The following is a 24,193-nucleotide window of genomic DNA, read 5'->3' as shown; positions in this document are numbered from 1 at the left end:
GTCAGATGAAAATTTATTCAAAAGATTCGAAATGTGTGGTTTTTCTTATTTATCAATCACATTTTATGCCTTAATTTTAATTTCATAGGAAGAAGGAACCCAAAGTGCAGCAACTTTTATTCAAATACACATAAGAAAGAAAGACATATGCCTTGTTCTTATGGATAATGTTTATTTTTCTATTTGAAAAAAAAAATTCCAAAAATATTTAACATTAGAAATGTGGTAATTGTTATTAATAGGGAAATACACCAGACACTAGTTAAATGTTGGGAATCTACATACATGTACACATTTCTTGTAAAAACACATATGTATGTATATGTAACCCTGTCCGTGTGAGACGACACCTCGCTGTTCCTTAGACTCTGCGTTGTGTTTTCTTTAATGGTGGTTGTCGGAAGGAAACTTGAGGCATAAATCGGACACACACGGCGGTTGAGATCGTGGTTCAGACCGTTTATTCGGACCAACTGACAGCGCAGCGGCTTCACCTTCAGAATTCACAGCAAATACTACGTGTCAATATAAGTCTCATTAACGCATTTATTATTATCATTCTTTTCTTTTTTTTGTTTAACAGATACAGCATATATTAAAAAAAAAGAAGAAAAAGACAAAACGATAGAAAACTAACTACTTGGACATTAAAAGTAACATTTGGCTACATTGAGGAGCTGGCGGTCAGCATTGCTTACCTTCAGAATTCACAGCAAATACTGACCGTTGTACTGCCAGCGCACCGTAACAGACGCCAAGTACGGTGTTCTTCAACGGACACACTTCACTGACTTCCACAACTCAAAGAACAAATCTAACATTTTGGTGGTATCTGCTGACATATTTAAGCCACTGCCCTACATATATTATAATTTTCATTTAAAACTCTCCATGTTTACTGAGCACTTTATATTTAGAATTCACATCAGAGTTAGTTTCTACATTTTCAGCTTGAGGATTTTGGCCAACATGGCCGACCATTTGGACACTGCTGCAAAAACATGAACAAGCTTGAGGGTTGAGCCAGATGCTGGAACTGATCAGAGTCTGTAAAGAATTGCCCCAAAAAGTTCCCCAACACTCTTCCTGTATTTTCTTTTGTCCCTGAAGTACACACACACTTCCTAGATTTTGATTTGGTTTCAGCGCAGACGTAACACACTACTTCTCCTGATTTGGCCTCTTGTTGCTGTGAGGTACTAGATCATATCAGTAACCAGCTAGAAAATAGTTTAAGTTTATAAATGTAAAAGAATTGCAAGGCTGCTCATATTATACATAATTTATAGTTTAAAAGATTCCCAAGAACATCCTGCCCTCTAGTGGTCTAACCTGCTCAGCAGAATCAAAACTTAACCTTCTAAAAATTAAATTAAAGAGCACTTTCCGCGAGGCTAACAGTTTTCCATAAGATAAAAATTGGAGTGAATGACGAACATCATGGCAAGTTTCTGTCTCCGGAGAGGCAGGGAGCTTCTGGACGGTGGACAGAAAAATATGCAAAAAAAAGAAGTTAATCAACAAACCCAGATGAATCCAAATAGTTCAGTAAAAACAACAAAATTAAATAAATACAAAATAACAAACAGCAATTATTAAAATAAAACATGCAAGCAACACAAAAAGGCCACGATGGCACATAAGCTTCTCTGAAGCTTTTTGATACTTGTTGCACATTTTGTCCTCCAGTCCGTCCACAGGGTCCAGCAGAGTGTGTCTCCTCAGGCCTGGGATCCTCTGATGGAAAACCTGATGGGTCTCGCAGTAGGAGCTGAGACACACCAGGCAGGACATCTGGGCCTCCTCGGAGCAGACGCAACACACAACCTGTCCTGCATCAGGCCGTGGTTCCAAGCTGCAGCAGGCAGTCTGCTGAGCCGGCAGCTCCAACTGATCACTTAGTTTAGACATTCTTGTGTTAACCTGAAGCTCTGGTCTGCTGGTGAAGCCCCTGTTACACAGGGGACACTGCCATCTGTCAGCGTTGTCCCAGTGTTTGGTGATGCAGGTCCAGCAGAAGTGGTGCTGACACGGCAGAGCCACCGGCCGGGTGAACACATCCAGGCAGATGCAGCAGAGTGGATGATCCTCAGAGAGCCCAGCAGCTGCCATGTCTGACAATGGAACCGGTGACAAGTTTCAGCAAACACAAGCCTTTACAAAGATCCTAAAGAAATGAAAACATATTTATATTAAAGTAAAGGTTAAAGTACAGGTGAACCCTGAAGCCTTGTGGCATTTACAATGCTTTGCAGATGCATGCAATGCGTCTTACATATACTTTTCTCCTATTTGTCATGATTATATGTTTCAAATTTTAAAAAAAGTTTAATAACGCTTTTTAAAACCACAAAGAGGATGTTGCTGCAGCAATGCAGCAACAGTGCAGTGCAGTGGACGACTGCACTGCACTCTGTGTCACTGTTCAAGATTCAGCGTTCCAATATTTCCAGGAAGTTAGGATCGATGTGAGCAACAAGCTTTTTATTTCTGCTTTAAATGTGTATTTACTGTATAATAAGGACGGAAGCCAGTAGGTAGTGAAAGTCAAACCTTTAGTGATGCAAGAGCTTCCAGCTTTCAGAAATTAAAACAAAGACGGCAGTAATTGTTTCATACTTGCTGCATTTCAATTCCCTTTGTCCACTTTCTAAACACAAAGAGCTGTACTCACCTGATGATGGCTCACAAAGGCCTGGCAGGATGTGAAAACAAAACATAAAATCGTTGTCGATCTTGGATGTTGTCTGCAGACTCAGACAGCTGAGGCTCTGATGATTTTGCTTTCATTTCCTGTCAAGCATGTGATTTACAATAAACTCCTGCCTGAATTTGCTCTGTGTAATCAGCTGTGCAGGATCAGCTGATAAGACCTCCTCTTTTTAGTTTTTTTAACTGACTTTAACCAGTCAGTGAAAATCCTCATTGTATTACTAAGTGGTGCTGAAGGTCATAGAATATATTCCATCCTGACCAGGTTGAGGATGTAGTAACTTGTTTGAGAGCACACATTTGATTGGCTAATAGCCAGAAAAGTTGAAAAGTGAAAGAAATTCACTGAAGATCTAAGAATGTCTACATAAGCCTGGGAACTATTTTACAGCCACATTCTCAAAATTCTTGCAGATTCCAAGATTAACAGCAGAAACAGGACAGACATCCTCAAAGAACACCAAAACTGGTTTTAGAATAGATTACAAAGTACCAAACATTTTGCAAAAAATTTGAGTCCTTAAATACTCTCATTTTAATTCTGCTGATTAGAATAGTGATTAAACATGAAGCTGGTATTGGGATAGAAATTATTGATGGCTACAGAAAGCGTGTTGAGGTCCAACTTCCTAAAGGAACATTTAAAACAAACATTAGTGCAGATGTGAATAATGTTATTGTGTGAAACAGTGAAAATCCACATTCACCCATATACACAAGAAAATTAACAGTTCAGATAAATATTTAAAAGTCCAGATGAGTGAATGAAAACCAGTCAACAAGTGGTGAAACAGGAGGGCTATCAGGGAGTCACAGACGATGGGTCATATCAGCATCTGAAAGGAAGGCAAAACCAGCATATATATACAGTATATATATATATATATATGTACACATATGTATATATATATGTTTTTTATGACAGTTTACAGCTGAGCTCAACAACACTGTGTGTAAGCCCCCAAATGCTTTAAGGATATATTTTCTGCTTAAAGCTGATGAAAGTGTCACACTTACGAATAGAATATTAATCAGACCAAGAAAAAAATGGGAGTGAGATTTAGACACTTTTATCAGTCGGTGAGGATAAAAACGGAGCCAGAACGCTGGAGAGCCGGTTTTAACCAGAACTACCAGCACAGGATGACCTCAGTGCTACAACATTTCAGTCCGAGGTGAAAACACATCATCTGATCGTTTTTATCATGACATTGACCCGGTTTAGTCTACAGACTAACAACATAAACTAAACAAAAAGTAAGACAATGTGTGTTCTGTTTGTTGTTAAAAACAGTGTTGGAAAAAACGACTTATTTCTCTTTCAATGTTACCTCATCTATCAGTTGAGTATGTGGGTTGAACTCATGAATGATCTGGCAGTATCATCAGAACCAGTCATCCCAAAAATATTCGTCATTTTTAGTTTGACCTCCAAGTAAATTTGGGGGCTTACACACAGCATCGTTGAGCTCAGCTGTAAACTGGCATAAAAAAACAAAGTTTGTTGTTCTAGTTACAAGACAGTTTTGCCAGATGGTATACAGGTCACCCATAAAGACAGGAAATAAAAGATATATTAACTTGCGTCATTACACCCAGGATCATGTGTTCCAAGTGGTTTTTCCATTAATTGTAATGATTATGCTTTCAGCTAAAGGAAGCACAAAATTTAGTTTCAGAAAATGTTAACAATAAATAATACCAAAAAAAAAGATCTTTTATGCAGGTATCTCTTGGCAACCCCACACACCAGTATCATAAATAATATTATTGTATATATTAAAATATATAGAAAATGGTGAAAAAGTATAAGACTTTTTTTTTTTTATTGGGTATTTTTAAATGAATTTCAATTATCTGAGCCAAATCTATGTTTTTATATCTCTAAATGATCATTAATAAGCCTAAATAATACTGAGAATTAAAAATATATGTATATACACCACAAGAAATATGAATATTCTACACAATTCCCTATTTCACTTCTCATAACTTCAATAAAAACAAATCACATAAAATTTAAATACCAGAATCTTGTTTCTTTTACAACTTTAATTATTTAAATTCTGTTAGTATATACTAACTAATTATATTCAATACATAGAAATCAGAAGATAATGTAGAAAATAATTACTTTATAGGCATATACTGTATGTATACAATATGAGTTCCTAAAGAAAATCAAACAGATATAAATGCATAAAACTTAAATCTGCCATGAATCGTTTGTGTGAGTTTATTTAATAGTTAACTCCTAACACATCAAACTTATCACCTGAAAAGCTGCATTCCCTATTTATAATTTATGGACCAATAATTCAGAGATTATTATCACCTTGATTCCACATATTAAGTTCACATTTTAACATAAGACAAACTTATAAGATGAGGACAAAATGAGAGGAGGAGTTAAAAGAAGCCCCCTTAGTTAGAACACAAAGGCAGCCTTTTAGTGGAGCAGCAGACTAGGCTTCCTTTTTTAAAAGTGTGGATCAGTTCCTGCAGCGCTGGGCCTTAGCTGTCACTGCCAGGCCGAGTCAAAGTGAATCTTCCAGACGGGTCAGGTATGAACCACCTTTCCCACAGATCCGAGTGGACAGCTGGGTCATTCCATGGTTTGAATGGGCCATTCCAGTGCAGCAGGTGTGCCCCCTGCAGGAAGCTCTCTGCATAGCGTGCATCGGGGCTCCAGCCTGAAGACAAAACAAATCCTTTAGTCAGATGTGGTGGCACCATGTGTAAAACTATTCTTAATCACTAAAATGCTTCCTTCCATAAAACTACATATTCTTACTTGCTTCTCACTAGTTTTGGTCTGGATTTCAGGCATTGTAGTTAGCAATATTAGTTCTGATCTGGATTTTCTCTCTTCTCATGGCGCTGCCATGTTTGAAAGGTTAGTTAGAATCTTACCCAGGTGTCTGACATGCCAAAGAGGATCCAGCGCTGTGTATTTGTCATGAAACACTATAAGCATGGGCGGAGTGGCCACGCCTCCTGCCATAGCACTGCTGTAAATGTTCTGCCTGTTGGAGAGAGGGATGGGTTACTGATCAGGCACATCCAAACAGAAGCACTAAAGTAGATGCTGCATCTCACCAGATGCACCAACTGTTGATAGAAGTTTCCATCATTATGTTAAAAAACCTCTAGCATTCATCAGTTCACTCCATCTCTACATGTTTACTGCTCCAAGTGGATCGGTTGTGCTAACAGAAGAAAAGGACTTGAATGTTTCTGTAATGTCCAACAGAGCCAAATTCATGTTTTGTATCTATAAATGATCCTTAAGAAGCCTAAATGATACAATGAACTAAAGAAAAACACATCCAATATATACTGTATGAAATGTGAATATTCTACACATCTTAAAGTAAATAACAAACCATCACTGCCTTTTTAAGACACCTGAAATTATATCATATATATTTCTATCTCCAGATCAACCAGACTGACACAGAATAATTCTGTGGCATCAGCATCACAGTTATGAGATGCTATAAGTTTTCCACATATGTGAACTATTACAGTGTTTACCCAAATGTCACAGCATTGTCCAGATAATAACATTATTGTCACGATTTGCGGGTGTGAGGTGGTGAGGCAGACGCAGCAGACCCAGGTAACGTGAGAAATGATGGTTTTAATGATAAATAAGTCCACAAACAACCAGGCAGCACGACTGAGCAGAAGCCAGGGCTCAACGCCGGTAGCAACTGGTAAATTGACTGGACAACACGAAGGACTGAACGCACATAAGACGAGGACCCGACAAAGAACAGACACACAGGTGACACTAAATACACTGGGGGTAATCAGGGAACAAGAAACACCTGGGAACTAATCGAGGGGAGAACAGGACAACACGGAGACACTGAAAACTCGAAATTAACACACAGAAAACACAGAACACGACAATTATTTAATCTCCTGCTGTGCTATGCAGACACTCTTTCTACCCTTGAAGGTTCATTCAACTCTACATGCCTCCTGCTCCATGTGGTTCCAACAGCAGAGAAGGCCAACCCAGTTTCTGATGAATTTGCTGGCACTCACAATACCATGCTTGTGGTTAGCAACCCCACCCTGCACCTGCCTGCCAAGTTAGTGTTGACCAGTGATGATTCTCTGTTTGGGTTCTGGTTATCTCAGCTGCACCAGAGACTCCAATGGAACAAAAAGGAGATGAGCAGAATGTCTCCACTGTAGGACTGGATTTTTTATTAACTTTCTTACAACATTGTTGTACAAACAATGTTTCCCATTCACCTAAAATTCTTCTCCATCCATCTCTCCAGCTGTTTGGTGATCTTCTGCTTCTTCCACTCTTTGATTTCTGCGACAAATACTCCGGGGTTAAAGGAGCAGTGGTTGGGGTTGATGGCCAAGTCTTTCACTTCTTGCTTTCTGTAGTCCAGGAAGCCCATGTAGGTGGTCTGAGGAACAAGCTCAGAAAACAACAGACTATCAACATAAACTCCATCATCTGTCTTACACTCTACAACCCAGAAAATATAATATTGGATAGTTTATATAAATGTGTATTTACATAATCAATCCAGTGTGTCGCAGCCTTCGGTTCCAAAAAAGCAAAAAAAACTCCAATAAAGGCTGTGGGTGGTAACGGGTGGTTTGGGATTTGTACGCACCTTTACTGATTCATTTATTGTTAAAGTTGAAATAAAAGGTCTTGTAACTTAGTTGAAATGAAAATTACTCTCAATTTAATGTTCAAGTGTTCAAGTGGTCAAAAAATCATTCTCCAAAAACCTCCCGTCCACACCAGACATTTACCAAACAATCCACCCAGCACCCGGTGTGTTCTTAATTGCTCAAATTGGTGGGCGGGTCTAACAATTAATAACGTAATCTAAATAATTCCAAATATAAAAATTAATTACAAATTTTGAATCTAAATTAACTTAAATATATTTCCACTACCCAAAGAACAAAACAAAATTGGTAGAAATTATAAACTACAAAACTTTTACATAAATGGCCATGACACAGTGTAATGTGACTTTAATTAAAACCCATAGAAATGCACCTGCATGCCAATGCTTCGAACCATCTCATGTGTGGAGGGTAAGTCACAGTCAGAGGCAAAAGCAGCAGCATGTCCTGCTTTCAGCTTTATATTATAAAGGTCCTTAATGTCACCTGAAAATAAGAATCATTTAATCAACCATAGAGCCGTATAATATAACGTAAGAACAGTGCTTCATTTATAGATTATTATTGTTGCTGAATCAATAAAGAACTTTCACCAACACTGAATCTCCAATGAAAGTTTAGTTATGCATACAGCAAAACACTGACAACTGTTTCACAACTATTTTCAAAAATTTGTTTTGTACATTTTCAAAAGTTTTTTTTAACATATATATATATATATAATTTAATTAGCTTCTGTCAAAAGCTTTATTTAAACTTAATTAGTGCAGCACTTTGTTCTAAAAAATGTAAATGACATTGCAATAGCTTATTTAAAATAGGCAGTCCAGGATGTTGGAAAAGATTTTAAGAATTTGCAAAAATCTGAGAAGGTAAAAACAAAACCAAACATTATCTATCTTTCTATCCGTCCGTTCGTCCATCCATCCACAAACGTATGTATGTATCTGTCTGTCTTCTGTCTGTCTGTCTGTGTGTGTAATTCATTATATTTTCTAATGATACTAAAATGGTGAAATGTATCAGCAGTGAGACAGCAACATCTAAACTCTACCCAGATTCAGTTTTTAAACACATACCTTGCACAATGACATCGTCGTCCACATATATGACTCTCCTGTGGCTGATCCCTAGTAGAGGTAGGTAAAATCTGACAAAATTAAGCTGTAAAACATAGTTGAAGTTATTCCATGTGTCTGAAACAGAAGCTTCGCTGACTGTAGATTAGCATATGTACTCACAACATAGTTTAGGAGTAAAAATTGAGAACTCACTGGATGAAGGAGATCAGGACGAGAAGAATCTGGCTTCACCTTTCCTCTTAGAACCATAGGGTTAAATTCTAAAATCTTATACTGGATGACTTTCAGCTTGGTCTTCTCTATATACCTCCTTGAGAGAAATGGACAGTGATACCTGGATTCTGAAAGGTGTGAGGGAAACCTTCATTCTTGATTTGAAGCTGAAGACGGTGACAAACCTTGCTATTTTGACTGCATCACGCAGAGTAACAATGTAGAAGAAAACACTGGAATCTGTGTTACTAATGATGCTGTTGATGGTTGCCATGGTTGCCCCAGTACGCTCCTCGGAGGCACAGATGATAACAGGAACAACATCATCTGTTTTAGCCTCTTCTGCTGGGAGGTCAGCTGTTAAACCATGGCTCTGCCTGTATGCTGAGAGGCACCGAGAATGGAAAGTGGAGATGAGTTAGATTTGGTTGGGATACACTGAGTGGGATTGTTAAAGGGGCAGTCTTGTGCAAAATCAACTTTTTTGAGCTTTACATCATGTAATAATGTTATTCCCTCATCTAAAACATACCTGGAGTGTTGCCTTGATTTTTTTTTTATGCATGTTTAAGAAATCCTTTAATCTCCATGGCAACCACTCAGCTATGCTAAACACCTGGGTGGACCTAGCCCTGCCTTTGAGGGTAGAAGAAGTGGAACTGGACATCTGCTGAGCTTATTATACAAATTACTTCTCAGTGTAACGCTGGTAAAAATGTTGTTAAAGGGTTAATAGAGGAGCCATGTGATGACTTCATGAAGGCGGAGCTTCAGAAAGAGCAGGAGTTTCTTAAAGAGGCAGATGCCCAATTTCATGCTAAATTTCTTTTATGTAATATTATATATATATATAGATATATATATATATATATATATATATATATATATATCATTTTTATAACAACTGGAGGTAACATAGTTGGTTGACTGTGCTATAAAGTGGCACTAAGTGCTTGGAAAACACATAATAATGCCTCTTTAATGCTCAGAGCAGAAAATCAGATATCTGAGCTGCCATACCTTTTTTTAGTTGAGTGGAGGGTTTCAGTGAACTATGGAGAAGCAAACATGCCAGCAGCAACAGCAGCACAATAAGAACCTGGTTGACTGACACATGGAAAGAGTTGAGAGTCAACATTTACTAGGAAGAACATCTAAGGTTTCATTCTGTAACAAGAGGTAAATTAATCAAAGACAAACAATTCAGGGACCTGAAAAAAACAATGGAAGGAAATGTAAAATGCAAAGATAAAAAAAGAAAAAACAAGTGATTCTTGAAGTACTATACCTTTCATTTCATTGTAGACTGAGTTGTCATCCTATAATATTTTATCTCAATTATTTGATTTAATTCAGTTCCAGTTCAGTTGCCCTTATATTTAAATAAACCACAAAAAATATATATGTTATGCTGCTTTTTGTTGTGCCATTTCAAATCCAGACATTGAAAACTCGTAGTGACACTGAACACAACAAGTGATGTAACCCTGAAGGAGCTGAAAGGGTGTATTTGTCACTCACCAGCAACACATCTGGATAACAGAAGAGGCTACTTTAAATCCCCCACTGTTCTCCTGCTTTGGTTTAATACAAAATGTAAGACTGACAGACCTGAACTGCTCTGCTTAAAGTGACACTCGCCACCAAATCAACTTGTTTTGCTGATAAACCTAAACAGGTTATATACCGTCCTATCTTTAGGATTCTGTGCAAATGTTGACAGTTTGTTTATTTTGGCATTATTTTGCCTCAGACCATCTCACTTCTGGCCTCTTCAGTCGAACGATTATTTCAGAATGCTTTCAGAATGCAGAACACCTCTGGCAAAAAAATCTCATGTTCCAGGCACACTGAAAGAAATCCATCCATCCATCCATCCATCCATCCATCCATCCATCCATCCATCCATCTTCTTGCGCTTATCCGAGGTCGGGTCGCGGGGGTAGCAACTTCAGAAGGGAGGCCCAGACTTCCCTCTCCCCGGCCACTTCTTCTAGCTCTTCCGGGGGAATCCCGAGGCGTTCCCAGGCCAGCCGAGAGACATAGTCCCTCCAGCATGTCCTGGGTCTTCCCCGGGGCCTCCTCCCGGTGGGACGTGCCCGGAACACCTCACCAGTGAGGCGTCCAGGAGGCATCCTGACCAGATGCCCGAGCCACCTCAACTGGCTCCTCTCGATGTGAAGGAGCAGCGGCTCTACTCTGAGTCCCTCCCGGATGACTGAGCTTCTCACCCTATCTCTAAGGGAGAGCCCAGCCACCCTACGGAGAAAACCCATTTCGGCCGCTTGTATCCGCGATCTCGTTCTTTCGGTCATGACCCAAAGCTCATGACCATAGATGAGGGTGGGAACGTAGATCGACCGGTAAATCGAGAGCTTTGCTTTTTGGCTCAGCTCTCTCTTCACCACGACGGACCGGTACAGCGCCTGTTGGCAGCAGACGCTGCGCCAATCCGCCTGTCGATCTCCCGCTCCCTTCTTCCCTCATTCGTGAACAAGATCCCGAGATACTTGAACTCCTCCACTTGGGGCAGGACACCCCCCTTGACCCGGAGAAGGCACTCTACCCTTTTCCGGCTGGCGTCGGATTTGGAGGCACTGATCCCCATCCCGGCCGCTTCACACTCGGCTGCGAACCGCTCCAGCGAGAGCTACAGATCACGATCTGATGAAGCCAAAAGGACCACATCATCTACAAAAAGCAGAGATGAGATCCTAAGGCCACCAAATCGGAAATCTGAAAGAAATAGGATCCCAAATTATTTGAAATAAACTCTGTGACCCCCCTTTATAAGTTTATAGGAGTCTATGTGGTTTTGTCTTTATGCATTGCTTCCACAATCTACTATCAGTACCAAAAAGAAACAAAATGCTTTGTAAGAGAATTAAGAAGAAGAAGAATTACTTTATTCATCCCAGCAGGGAAATTATTTTGCAGTTACAGCAAGAATTTTTTATACACAGATTAACACACACACGACGGGAGCTGCGTCTGCAGGCAGCCAGCTGAGCCGGCGCCATTTTTGAAGGAGGACATGCGGCAAAGGTCGTCGGGACAGGGAGTCGAACTCGTGACGTCCGCGGGTCTAAGGCCTCCAAGTGTGGGGTGTGCTAACCCCCTGCCACAGCACGCCCAGGGGCTAATAATTATTAGGGCTAATAAAAAATATAAATAAATATATAATTCATTCTGACTTTTATTCTCAGAATTCTAAGATTGAAGTCAGAATGTCTGAATTCCTTTTTTTTTTCAGTGGCCCTATGTCATGAAATGCGGTGGTGAGGCAGACGCAGCAGACCCAGGATGCAGTGAATAATGATGATTTAATGAACAAAAGAAATCCAAAACAATCCAAAAACACAGGCAGCACAACTGAGCGGAAGCCAGGGCTCAACGCCGGTAGCAACTGGTTTACCAATGGACAACACGAAGGACTGAGCGCACATTAGACAAGGACCCAACAAAGACACAGACACACAGGTGACACTAAATACACAGGGGGGTCATTAGGGAATGAGAAACACCTGGGAGTAATGGAGGGGAGAACAGGACAACACGAAGACTCAGGGACACAGAAAACTCTAAATAAATACACAGAAAAACACAGAACATGACACCCTAATTCTTTTCCATAAAATGCTGACAGGTAAGAAGCCCTTTAAATACCAAATCATGAGCTTTTGAAGTTCTGTTCTGTTTTACCTGACAAAGGTAGGTGGATTTCTTTTTTGTCCGCATAGAAAGTTGGCAGGATTTCACTACTGCTGAACGGGAGAATGTGATTTATGCTGCCTCACAGTTTGCTAACAAGCACCACACATGATACACTTGGTTGAAACAAATCTTAGAAAAGACATGGGGAGAATAATGTTTAGTGCTGATCCTGATTACTCTTTTGGAGCAGCTCTCAGATGTTTGTGCAATCCAATTCTCTATGTGAATAAACTCATAAAACATAACTCTGTACAGACTTGTACCATCTGGTTACTTCATCACAGCTCACACAGTTCCTGCTTCCTTTCCCTGGAGGAAAACTTAAGAGTCTGTCACTGGCAACAGCTGCTTCTGATAGACTTCCATTTTAAAAACTATGTGCACATGCATGACAAACTAAACATTGTCATTTATAATTGTTTCCTCTGCATTGATTGGATCTTACTTAGCACTTACTTTTTTTTAGGAGAGGCATATTTTATAATTCCTCCAAGTAGTATCTGCAAAACACACAAAATAAAAGAGAAATAAAGACTGTCAGTTATATTGACACTTTGTCATTGTGGACTTTATTGGGATGGACTGCATATTACTGGAAGTAAAGCTCTCCAAAAACAAATACTGCATGAAAAAAATTTGAAAAAGGAACAATGAACAGGTTATTGAAGTTCAAGACAGCACATCCAGGCAGTCGTAGTTGACCCCAGAATGACCTCAACTCACTGTTAAAGTAAATGATCATGATTCAACAATATGAAAGATTCTGGACAAGAAATGGAATCCCTAGGAGTGTTTAAAGCACAAAATCATTGCAAAACAAAAAGAAACATCTGACATGTGTGGAGCTAACACAGCATTTTACACAAACAACAGCAGACTCACAGTCACACACGGAAGAGGTGGTGTGATGGTCAGGGGAGGCCTTGCTGCTTCAGGACTTGGACATTTGGTCATAATTGATAGAACTATAAATCCCACTCAGTTCCACTGAATTCTGCAGAGAAAAGTGGACCAGAATTTCTCCATGGCGATTGTAGTGACTATTTGTCTCAAACTCAAATAAAAACCCCCCCCAAAAAACGCAAGACTTTGATCAAAAGTGATCAAAGCAAAGTGAATTAAACGCAAATAGTCACCTGATGCATCGTGGGTTCTGGTTTACGCAGTTCAAAAAAGGGATCAAAACAGTCAAAATGCAGTTCTAGTTACTTTTATTCCAGTTCAGGCAAAACAAGTTATAGACTGAAGTGACTGGAACTGACTGATACTGTACTGGCACTGGTAAAAAACCATATGACCACTCATGTGCATAATGAGCTACCTAAGACCTACCTATTTATACCATGAAACACCCACTTCCCAAACTGAAATTAATTAACTAATTAAGTGAATCACTAGCCAAAAACCTATTCTAAATAACAAATTAAACAAAAATTCTAATTATAAATCAGCTACAAAATAAGCAAAAAATACAAATAAACTAAATAATCTAAATTCTAAGATTTAACTGAAAATAGATAAATAGCTCCTACCGCGATGTTAAAAACTTACTAGTTACGCCTTGGCAGTTAGCTACCACATCTATTTATTAAGTTTAGTGATCAATTGCTTTTTCTCATATAGGGCCAGATTGACTTGCATACCTTTTCCACCTTATATTTCTTTATGAAATAAAACAATAAATTGAAAATTGTTTTTTGTATTTATTAAGGCTATTTTTTCTGACATTAAATGTGTTTTATTTGTTTCACAAGAATTTTGTCTCTTATGTTTTTGGGAGCGTCACCCTCTGACTCGGACAAACTGCTCCTGTGATTTGACCTGCAGGAAATTCACGGTCGCCTAAAGCCAAGAGAAACCGGCCAGCACATGTGGCTGATTTTGTTTTCCACGGCTCCCTTCCTTCCTGGTGCCAGGCTTAAAGAAAAAACTCAGTTTGCATTCCAGCTCTCTAAAGTCAAACTTATTCCACTGGTGGACTAAACAAACACAGATTTCTATTAATTTAAAGCCTTTCTTCCCCCACTGTAGCTGATGTTGCTGAATGATGGGTGTGATTCTTCATAGGAACTCTGACAATAATGTGAGTTTATGAAATAACCAAAGGTAAACATACAGGCCTGCTTCTTTCTCCTCTGTCTGCTTTAATTTTGCAGAGCGTTTTCATGACTCAGCCTGATGTCAGCAGAAATTAAACAAAATGTCCGCTTCTCACAGCACATTTGTTTCAGGTTTGTTTGTCACTGTTTGGAGAACCTCCACACATCTGGAATCATTTTGCTGCAGACACACTTTTTCCCAGAAAAAAGATCTACTTCCATCATTTCTGTTCTAGATTTGAACAATTAGAAGTCCACTCTGGAGACTATGAGTTACATCTTTCATCCACATCATTCCTCCACCCATATCTTCTTCTTTTTTTTTTCTTTTTATACCAGATTAATATTTGCTGGGTCATAGACTTTCTGCAGCAGCCCCAGGAACACACAGACTGGATAAACTGGGTAAAAACAGGATGTTCTTTACTTTTGAGCAAGTCATGCTGCTGGTATTCTATCAGACTGCATGCACCGCTCCATTGTGATGAGTTCAAATCTTTCTAGATCACATTATACTGTACATCACAAAGACTTCCACAAGTATTCTTATAATCTTAAACTTTCTACTATTTCGCCCTATTACGATCACACGCATATTTCATTTGGATTTTATGTGGTGCTATGGATCAGCTGAAACTAAAATTGACATATTTGTCCTATCTGCAAAATGTTATGTGTGGAAAACCTTTAATTTAAATTCAATTCAGTCTATGTATATAGTGCCAATTCACAACAACAAAAAAGTCCATTCAATTGAATCATGAAAATTCCAAGTCAAATATATTTATTCCAATTGATCCTGTTATCAAAGAATGGAGTCAAGTTCAGTTTACTGTTCCAATTGATTAAAAGGTTTTCTGTCAAAGGAAATCCAGAAGATTCCATCCAATCAGTGACTGGCAGCATTCAGTCCTCCTGGACCAGCGTGTAGCGACTGTGTAAAAAGAAACTCCCATTTAACAGGAGGAAACTTCCAGCAGAACCAGAACCTGGCTCGGTGTTAGCAGCCATCTGCCACAACTGATGAAAACACAGATTACTTTTCTGTGTTATAGAAAAGTAATCATGCCATATGGGAAGCATGTCCATTTGTCAAAATCCAGACTTAAATCTCACTGAGAATTAACTTAACTTGCTGTTAACGGACACCCTTCATCCAATCCAGCCGAGCTTTTTTGCAAGGAAGAACGGGCAAATGTGTCAGTCTCTGGATGTGCAAAGGTGGTGCAGTGAAAGGCAGCTCCATAAATAACTGACTGAACTGAATGAATGCAAATGCACACAGTATTTTGCACATCTTAATATGAAAAAGAAAAAAACCCCACACAATATCATTTTAATTTCCACTTCATAATTCGGCACTGTTTTGTGTTCTTGTATAACATTAAATCCCAACAAAAGACATTAAAGTTTGTGGATGTAACTTAAAATGTGAATAAGTATAGAAAATATGAATACTTTTGCACAATGCTTGTGTTAGTCATTGTGTGTTAGACAAATCGTAAGCATTTTGAATATTCTTTCTGAAATATACTACACTCACCATTAAAGAGATGTTGACAGTCTCATCCCTGGATTTCGCAGTTCATGTTGTAAAACAAATCAAGGAGAAATGTATTCCTTTGTTCCTTTTTCTTAAACTTCTCTATTATTCATCTTCCTCTTCTCACCGTCTAACTCGTCTTGTTCACCAGCGCCTTTATCTAATCGCTCTCTGCTGCAGAGAAGGCTGGATCATGGCTTTCTGCTTCGTGTTGCCAGCAGTGTTGCACCTCAGCCACATTGATGGTGAAGGAATAAAATCTGCAAACAAAACTGTGTTTTCTAAATAGGATATTTAAATGTGTCTTATATTCTTGAAATAAATAACTGATTTATTTATTTATGTTTTATCAGTGAGCGGAGAATCATACTTTACACTTTAAAACTACATTTCCCATAACTCTTAGTGTTTCGTTTTGATTTAAAGGACAATAAATGCGTAGCCCGATCCTCGCGTCAGACAGTTTTGTTTGCACATTTTACTCCAAAGGTTGTTTTATTTTTCAACGGTTGATGAGCTGTTTAATTTGTTATATATTTTCAATAATTTATAAAATTTGCATTAAAGAGCTAGTTTGAAATGCTAGAAGTTATTGCAAAGAAATAGCTTTGATGTCTGTTAGTTCTGCAACCATATTCTAAAGTAAGGTATTTTGTGCTGTTACACAAGTTTTCACTTATTCACATTGAACGCTTAGTTCGAATGAAGTTAGAAAGAGTTAGCGAAAAATTGGATAATATAAAGATCGCTGGATATAGACAATCTCCGTAAATATATATGCTTGGCCATCTAATTTTACAGCCTCTGAGAAAGCCCCTGTAAGAAAATACTTCTCCCAACATGTCTATTCCCGGAGTTTAGTTAGTTTTGTCTTATAAGTGAGCATGGATGAAGGTGGTTTAAAACTGCTTGTGAAGCTAACTCAGGAGGGACGGTTGACCTGTCTGCAGAAACACATCGCATCATGGAGCTCTGAAGCTACTGCTTCTATCAGAGGCAAACACTTTGGACGCTCAGGAGACACTCTGCTGCACTACGCAGCGAGACACGGACACTTGGACGTTATGAAGTTCCTAACACAGCAGCTTGGCGCAGACGTGGAAGTGTTCAATAAGGACTACAAGAGACCGCTGCATGAGGCTGCCTCCATGGGCCATGAGGAGTGTGTCGACTTCTTGCTCCAGGAAGGAGCTAACGTGGACAGCCTGAAGAGGGCAGACTGGTAAGAGGCGAATGAAAATCGTTATAAATACCAGCATGACGTAGAACTCCCATTGTTGGATTAAAAACTCAATGTTGAGGGAGGTTACGCAGTTCCCTTCGATAGCTCAGTTGGTAGAGCGGAGGACTGTAGAGGCTTGACGCTGAAATCCTTAGGTCGCTGGTTCGAATCCGGCTCGAAGGAACGACTTTTTGTTTAATTTCATTAGATGTATTTAAAACATATTTGTTCAGCTTTGATTTTAGCGCGGATATATCTGTATATATTTTATAACAGATAAAGTGAACAGTGACTCATATTTTACACTTTACACCTTTATTAAAAACCGTGTTTCCTTTTATTCATTCATTCTCATCATTTTGATCTGTAAAAGTAGATAACTAATTGTTTTAGACATTTTAGTTGTTGGTGTAGCTTATATTAATTCAGATTCTTTAAAGAGTTATTGTAGCTGATAACCATATAATAAAAAGCATTTTAGGTTTAGTTGCATTTGTTGAGCCCTGGAAATATGTTAAGAACATGATGTTAAATTAATAGGTATAATTATCTTATTGGGCAAGCATTCGTTTGATTTAGTATTTAGTTAGAACAATTCATTTGGTTTATGACTAAACACATTTTTGTCATTTGTACATCTGTTTATTGTAGTTTTCAGTCTAGTTTAAGCTAGTTATAAGTCACACACAACCTACGTGGATTTTATTTAAGGTGAAGGCAAGGTATTACAAATACAACTCACTTTTGTTTTAGGACATTTATTTGTAAAAATAAATATTTGAAAACCATGTATCATCTACCCTCCAATTCACAGTAGTTTACTAATCTTTGTTAGTCTGTCACAAAAAATCCCAATAGAACATTGCAGTTTGTAGTTGTAATTGGAGAAAAGGTTAAATGGAGTCAGTGTGTTTGTAAGGGAATGTAAGGGCAGCTTGGGAAGGTCAAAAAAGGAATGTGTGTTTTTATTCAGGGCACTCAGAGAAAACCAATGAATGCATAAAGAGAACATCCACAAAGAAAGATGCAGCAGACTTTTGAACCCAGAGCCTTTATGTTGTAGAATTTACCATTTTTAATGTATGTGTATTGTATGGAACAATAATTTTACATAACTTGATTTTTCCCTGTTGTATCCCACACTCCAGTGTTACAAATATTACAACAATTACATCATAAAACAATGAAAACGATTGCTGTGTCAGCCTGTAGCCATGTTTTGTGACTCCTCTCTCACAGGACTCCCCTCATGATGGCGTGCACCAGAAAGAACCTGGAGGTGATAAAGAAGCTGCTGTCCCACGGCGCAGACCCCACACTGAGAAACAAGGACGGCTGGAACTCCTTCCACATCGCCTGCAGGGAGGGTGACCCTCAGGTCGTGGAGCTGCTGCTTCGAGCTGCACCAGACGTTTGGAGGAGCGAGAGCACGACGGGCAGAACACCGCTGCACACTGCAGGTGGAGCATGCTTCTATCCGCAAATTCATTAAAGGGGCAGTATTACGTAAAATAGACTTGTTATAATGTTATTCCCTCGGGAGCCCCACGTCTTTCCCACTTAGCTCCTTCAAACTAGCCAGCAGCAATTAGCAAACACCTGGTGGAACTGCTCATCTGCTGAGTTCACTATAGGAGCTACTTCTCAGTTTAACGCTGGTAAAAACATTGTTAAGGAGTTAATAGAGGAGAGATGTTGTGATGGCTTCCTGAAGGCGGAGTTTCAGAAAGTCATCACAAAGAGCAGGAGTTTTTAAACATACAGAGACCCAATTTCAAGGCGCTAAATTACAAAGTAAAATTTCTTTTAAATCATATGTGATATACATACAGCATTTTTATCACAACAGAAATTAACATAGTTACTTGATTATGCTATAAACTGCCTGGAACACACATAATGCTGCCCCTTTAAGACTAAATCCAGCATTATCACGATATAGCAGACTACTAACATCTTCTCTGCTCTTCCTCTAGCTATGCACGGCTGTGAGGAGGTGGTTAGCATCCTGCTGGAAAGGTAAGGGGGAAATGTAACGGTATGGTTCATCTTTTAAATCACGTGACGCATTGGAACCCATACTGTGCAAAGCCAGAATCTTCCTACAGTATTCATGACAATCACTGTAAGACAAGTCCACAAACATGTGGCAGTAAATGCTCTGCAGGAGACCAGAACTGAACCGATCCTCCTCTCTGGAAGACAGTTAGCACTCCACATCATCCTGAAGGCTTCATCCCCACTGGGAAGCATCGCAGTGGATAATGCATCATAATGTGGCAATGCATTTTAGATGAACTATGTGTCATAGGATCAAAAGGTTCAAAATGTGTAACAACCTATTGCAGCCAGACTATGAGCCCATACGCTGACCTGCTCTGACTAATATTCAGCTCTGCTGCATCTCTTCCAGATGTGGCTACGATCCAGACAGCGCTGACAGCTGTGGAGTCACGCCATTCATGGATGCTGTCAGGAACGGACACCTCCCTGTGGCCAGGCTGCTCATAGAGAAACACCAGGTGGATCTAAGTGTTGAAGGGATATAAATATATATTTTGATTCTGCATTGGTTGAGTCTGCCTGTTGTTTCAGTTCACCAGTCCACTGTTCACCAGTTCCTGATGTTTCAGCCAGTCGTGCACATCCCCATGTTTTCCATGTATAAGCAGAGTGATGCTCATCAAGGACCTTAGAGTCTGTTTGTTTTTACTATCACACGCATGGTTGGATGAAAACACAGAAGGAACATTTATTACAAAACGTTGCATACACTAAAAAAAACCTCCTGAAAGTTCCTCCTAGAAGGTTAAAGTTGGTGTAGTTCTCTTTTCCAAATATGACCAACCAGTATCTGTGATTGTTTGGCAGGCATCTCCAGTGGCTGCTGATGTTCTCGGGGCTCAGCCGGTGCACCAGGTGGCCGTCACTGGCCAGGAGGAGGCACTCCGTTTTCTGGTGCTGGACCTGGCTGTGGACGTAAACCAGAGAGCCACTGACATCCAAATCACTGCGCTGCATTATGCTGCAAAGGTTAGAGCAGCAGCTATCAGTTTGAGGTTCTTGCATATTTGCACTTTAGGTCTTGAGTAGGAACTTACAGAAAGAATAAATGTTTAAAAAACAGATGAGCTGGGAGCATTTGTAGTTAGCATGTTCACTTCTGCTTTAGCATCGCTGCTGTGACTTGCGTTTGAGTCATTGTTTTGTTCACTGGCTGACCACAGCTGGTTTCCTACTTCCTCACTGAGCCGTTGTATTGCTGCGTGTGACTGCAGATGGAAACTCCATTTAAAGACGAGTCTGTGACAAGAGGCTTTCAAACCATCCGAACCTGTTCCCTCTCAGTACATTTGATTTGTTTTCTTCCTGAAAATTAACAGTGAACTTTAGGAAAAAACAAAGTTTAAATGTAGGTACGTTGCAAACATTATCACCACATGGTTTTATATCACTGGTTCATTTTTTTTTTTACCACCAGACATCCTGTTGAAGAAGTTTTTTAGCTCACTTCTAAATCAAGTCAAGCAGGCTTTTCCTGGCAAAAAGCAATTTCTACCAATTGTGATGTGTCAGAACTAAACCCATAAAAGGAAACGAGCTGTGCTACAGAAACCAACAGCTAATACAGGAATCACACACACACAGGTGTTACGATTCAGATATTCTATATTGGGCTGTTGTTGCAACTAAATACATCTAGTATTAATTTATAGCATGCAGTGACGTTGATGTTATTGCATATACATACCTTGTTTCTCGGTTCTGTTTTTCTCTCTTTCTGCAGGTGTAGAAGCAGACTTCTAAGGCGTACTCTCTTTATTCCTCCTTTTCTCTTCTACTCTCATCTCATTTCCCTTTAAATACTTTTGCTCCACTGCTCTCACTTATTTTCTTTTCTCATTTTTGCTTTCTTTTCCATCTCCGTGTCCATTACATTTAATAAACTCAGCAATTTCTAATTAAGTTTTTTATATACATCTCCAGTGGAGAATTACAACGAAATCCATGATCCTCCACTTGTTGGGACTCAGAAATCAATCCTGAGAGCCACACTGCCAAACATGACATGTTAAAAATAAATTCATTCATTCATGAAAAAAACTATTTAAGATTATCACAACCTTCACTTTAAAGCAGGTCAGAAAACTTTATCTGAATTTTATAAAACTGTGTGTAAGGACATGCTGTTTGTTGGTGCAGTTACAAATCTAAAATTGTGAAATATCTTAGTTTTGATGTATGTCACGCATTGATAAAATATCCTTTGAAATTACCAACAGATGAGAGCTGACTGGAGGTAAAATGCTCAACTCCCATCTCTGGCTAACTGTGTGTATAAGTTCTATTGAGAATGCATCTACAATGCAGCAGCTGTTGGTTTTTTCTCAGGTAATTTTTAAATGAACTAAACACTAAATTCCTTTATTATATCCAAATCTACAGGCGCTGTGAAATCTGAGTTTTCTCAAATGCTGTTAGTGGAATCCCCCAACTAGGCGATATGAAGCTAAAAGAAACTGAATCCTGGAAAATAAAACTATTAGAGGTTGTAGAAGAATTGAGGGAATGAATGGTGAGGGCTGTCCTTCCAGCAACAGCAATGAGAGCCTGACCTATGGGGGAATGGACCAGTTAAAGTCGAGACCCAACAGAACATTTGCGAAAAAACTTTAAAACTGTCTTGTGACAGACAGGTACAGTTTAAGATCTTGCATGTTTGACATTAGAGGGCAATTGTTTTGTATCACAGACAAACTTTTCTTCTTTTAAAAGAGCCACAGATTTCTATGAATATTATCATCTATTATGCTGGTCAAAAGTTTGTGCATAAAAATCGTCTTTTGGACTTAAAATTAAGTGAAATTAAAGTTGATTAGTCAACCATAGTATCCAGCCTCTAGAAAAGAAATAAATACACTAGGAAACATATCTACAGCAGGGAAGTTACTGACTACTTAAGCTGCTCTACAGAATCCCTCTAAAAACTGTGACTTAAAAAAATGTTTAAAAATGTTACAAAATCCTTTATAAAAAGCTTTTTGGCGGCGGTAGCAGTGCAATCTGAGACTAATAAGGCTGGGTGTTTTTCAGGAGGGCCACACTGCCGTAATTAAAACATTAGTGGAACTTGGAGCAGATCTTCACGCGCGGGACAAAAAAGGACGCACCGGTAAGCAGTGTGTCAGACATCGTGTTCTCATTTGCAGCTGGATACATGTAACTTTGCGAAGAACAATAACTTTTACTCCATGTGCTCTTCATTTGTCCTCCCTCTCTGAGCTCTCCACATGGCCTGCATTGGACAGTATGCAGAAGCAGTCCGGACACTGCTGCTACTCGGACTGCAGGACTCTGAGGACGGATCTGGTGCAACAGCCCAGCAGCTGGCCAAGAAGCAGAATGTACTGCGAATGTTTGAGCATGACACGCCAGAAACACACACAGGGCCGTCGTGAAAACAAACACACGTTTTTCACTGTCGCTGTGAAGCTTTGACACTTCAGAGACGGAAGCTATTATGAGACAGTTTTGTGGAATTCACTTTAAATATGAGCAGATGCTGTGAGATCAGGTTGTGTCTCAGCGCGCTCCCTTATCTGACAGCATCCTGATGATATCATGACCTTCTATTTTGCTCATGCCGTTCCTTGGAAAGTGGAAATATGAGATGAAAATATTTATTTAGAGGTTTGCTATGAGTTTTTTTCCCTGCCAGATGGCTGTGTATACTTTTTGTAAAAATCTGCTCAATAAATCTTTTTTTTTTTTTTTTTTTTTAAAAGAGGTTTTCATACACTGAGTAAAGATTTTTATACATATTTCACACTTTGTCACATCACAAAGTTAATGAATTTTACCAATTTAAACTGACACAAGGGGGTACAGTTAAATAAAAATTATACTTGGTTGCTTTTGCAAATAAAAACCTCCAAAATGTATCAATCATTTTATATTCAACCCCATTTACTAGAGATATGCCAAGTCTTGTTCAATAAATTGTCTGTAATTAGTAAAATACAGTCCACTTGTTTAGTTTAATGTCAGTATAAATGCAGCTGTCCTGTTTCTGGCATGAACCCAGCAGACAGGTCAGATAGAACACTGTTAGATGTTTAAACCAGAGTTAAGTTCTAAAACATAATTTACATTTTTTGTAAGGACAGTAACGTTTTAACAGGCTCTTTCAATTCTTGACTTTTATATGTTAGTAAATAGTAAAAAATAATCTAATCCCATCAAGGTTCTAAATGTTCTAATCTCAGATTTTCAAAATGAAAACAGATTCTGCACTATTTTTATTAATTAAAGGTTAAGCCAATGTGGGGAATGATAAGAACTAAGTGCCCCTAATGATTGAACATCTTGTAGAACCATTAACGTTTTGTTTTCTGCCTACCATTTACATTTCACCCACTTTTCTATATTTTTTTACGTCAGATGATTGAGTTTTGTTTCTGCACAGCTCTTAAAATGACTCACCTCAGCATTTCAAAAAGGTCACAATCTGGACTTTGACTGGGAAAATGCAAAAATTAACTAATTTTTTGCAGCCTTTCTCTTGTAAATCTGCTGTTGTACTTAGGAAGATTTTCCTCAATATAATCTAGTTAGACTTTAGATGTCAGCCTGATACAATACTTACTGACTGTCAGGTTCTATTGGCAATAAAAAAGCCCAAGTCAAAAGCTGTCTTACACCACGGCTATTGGTTAGTTTGAGGAGTTTGTGCTGATTTGCTGTTTAATTTTCACCAGTGATGTACATTATGACTGAACAAATCTAGTTTGGTCAAAACTAGGAAAACATCGCTCATCAAGACTCATTAATTGCTCATTAATGCAACTTTGCAAATCTATATTGTGCTTCCATAGAGACTTAGTCATTACTCCTGGCAACCAATCAAAGCAACCCATACTTTTTCAAAATGTTG

At 38.9% G+C, this 24,193-nt stretch overlaps 2 protein-coding genes, 2 long non-coding RNA genes and 1 other non-coding gene across 8 annotated transcripts; 3 read left to right on the top strand and 2 right to left on the bottom strand.

Moving 5' to 3' along the window:
- Nucleotides 1-868: 868 nt before the first annotated feature.
- On the top strand, nucleotides 869-1,388 carry LOC114161241 (uncharacterized). Its single transcript, XR_003598969.1, has 2 exons — nucleotides 869-1,069; nucleotides 1,152-1,388. It is a non-coding gene; the product is annotated as an uncharacterized LOC114161241 (long non-coding RNA).
- Nucleotides 1,092-3,582, bottom strand: LOC114161240 (uncharacterized). The gene is made up of 2 exons (XR_003598968.1): nucleotides 2,675-3,582; nucleotides 1,092-2,167 (listed from the first exon to the last, which is right to left on the bottom strand). It is a non-coding gene; the product is annotated as an uncharacterized LOC114161240 (long non-coding RNA).
- A 932-nt stretch (nucleotides 3,583-4,514) lies between these two features.
- Nucleotides 4,515-16,244, bottom strand: glt8d2 (glycosyltransferase 8 domain containing 2). Of its 4 annotated transcripts, XM_028044433.1 has the most exons (10): nucleotides 16,038-16,244; nucleotides 12,852-12,895; nucleotides 9,702-9,788; nucleotides 8,867-9,065; nucleotides 8,661-8,778; nucleotides 8,466-8,550; nucleotides 7,760-7,872; nucleotides 6,982-7,148; nucleotides 5,626-5,738; nucleotides 4,515-5,405 (listed from the first exon to the last, which is right to left on the bottom strand). In XM_028044433.1, exons 2-10 carry the CDS (start codon nucleotides 12,868-12,870, stop codon nucleotides 5,227-5,229), a joined length of 1,080 nt encoding a protein of 359 aa, XP_027900234.1. In that variant the 5' UTR covers nucleotides 12,871-12,895; nucleotides 16,038-16,244; the 3' UTR covers nucleotides 4,515-5,226. The 4 variants fall into 4 exon arrangements, with proteins under 4 accessions (XP_027900234.1, XP_027900233.1, XP_027900231.1 ...); XM_028044432.1 differs by lacking the exons at nucleotides 12,852-12,895; nucleotides 16,038-16,244 and adding an exon at nucleotides 9,970-10,536 and having other exon boundaries at nucleotides 6,982-7,160; XM_028044430.1 differs by lacking the exons at nucleotides 12,852-12,895; nucleotides 16,038-16,244 and having other exon boundaries at nucleotides 6,982-7,160; nucleotides 9,702-10,536.
- A 580-nt stretch (nucleotides 16,245-16,824) lies between these two features.
- On the top strand, nucleotides 16,825-23,282 carry ankrd16 (ankyrin repeat domain 16). The gene is made up of 7 exons (XM_028043535.1): nucleotides 16,825-17,259; nucleotides 18,499-18,719; nucleotides 19,236-19,278; nucleotides 19,673-19,781; nucleotides 20,131-20,292; nucleotides 22,354-22,432; nucleotides 22,543-23,282. The coding sequence occupies exons 1-7, from the start codon at nucleotides 16,922-16,924 to the stop codon at nucleotides 22,716-22,718; spliced, it is 1,128 nt and encodes a 375-aa protein (XP_027899336.1). The 5' UTR covers nucleotides 16,825-16,921; the 3' UTR covers nucleotides 22,719-23,282.
- On the top strand, nucleotides 17,355-17,442 carry trnay-gua (transfer RNA tyrosine (anticodon GUA)). Its single transcript is given in 2 exon segments — nucleotides 17,355-17,391; nucleotides 17,407-17,442. It is a non-coding gene; the product is annotated as a tRNA-Tyr (tRNA).
- Nucleotides 23,283-24,193: the final 911 nt, after the last annotated feature.

This window comes from Xiphophorus couchianus, chromosome 17 (genome assembly GCF_001444195.1).
Source record: "Xiphophorus couchianus chromosome 17, X_couchianus-1.0, whole genome shotgun sequence".
Lineage (NCBI taxonomy): Eukaryota > Metazoa > Chordata > Actinopteri > Cyprinodontiformes > Poeciliidae > Xiphophorus > Xiphophorus couchianus.
The sequence above is the reverse complement of the archived record's forward strand: the minus strand, read 5'-3'. Positions and strand labels throughout refer to the sequence as shown.

Bases quoted from the DNA above. Each gene is read 5' to 3' on its own strand.
- glt8d2 (XM_028044430.1), bottom strand. From the start codon at position 9,819: ATGTTGACTCTCAACTCTTTCCATGTGTCAGTCAACCAGGTTCTTATT. The intron at 8,779-8,866 runs GTTTGTCACCGT...ATTTCTCTCAAG, and splicing joins GATGCAGTCAAAATAGCAAG to GAGGTATATAGAGAAGACCA. The intron at 7,873-8,465 runs GTATGTGTTTAA...TCTTATTTTCAG, and splicing joins CGACGATGTCATTGTGCAAG to GTGACATTAAGGACCTTTAT.
- ankrd16 (XM_028043535.1), top strand. From the start codon at position 16,922: ATGGATGAAGGTGGTTTAAAACTGCTTGTGAAGCTAACTCAGGAGGGA. The intron at 17,260-18,498 runs GTAAGAGGCGAA...CCTCTCTCACAG, and splicing joins AGCCTGAAGAGGGCAGACTG to GACTCCCCTCATGATGGCGT. The intron at 19,782-20,130 runs GTGGATCTAAGT...ATTGTTTGGCAG, and splicing joins TGCTCATAGAGAAACACCAG to GCATCTCCAGTGGCTGCTGA.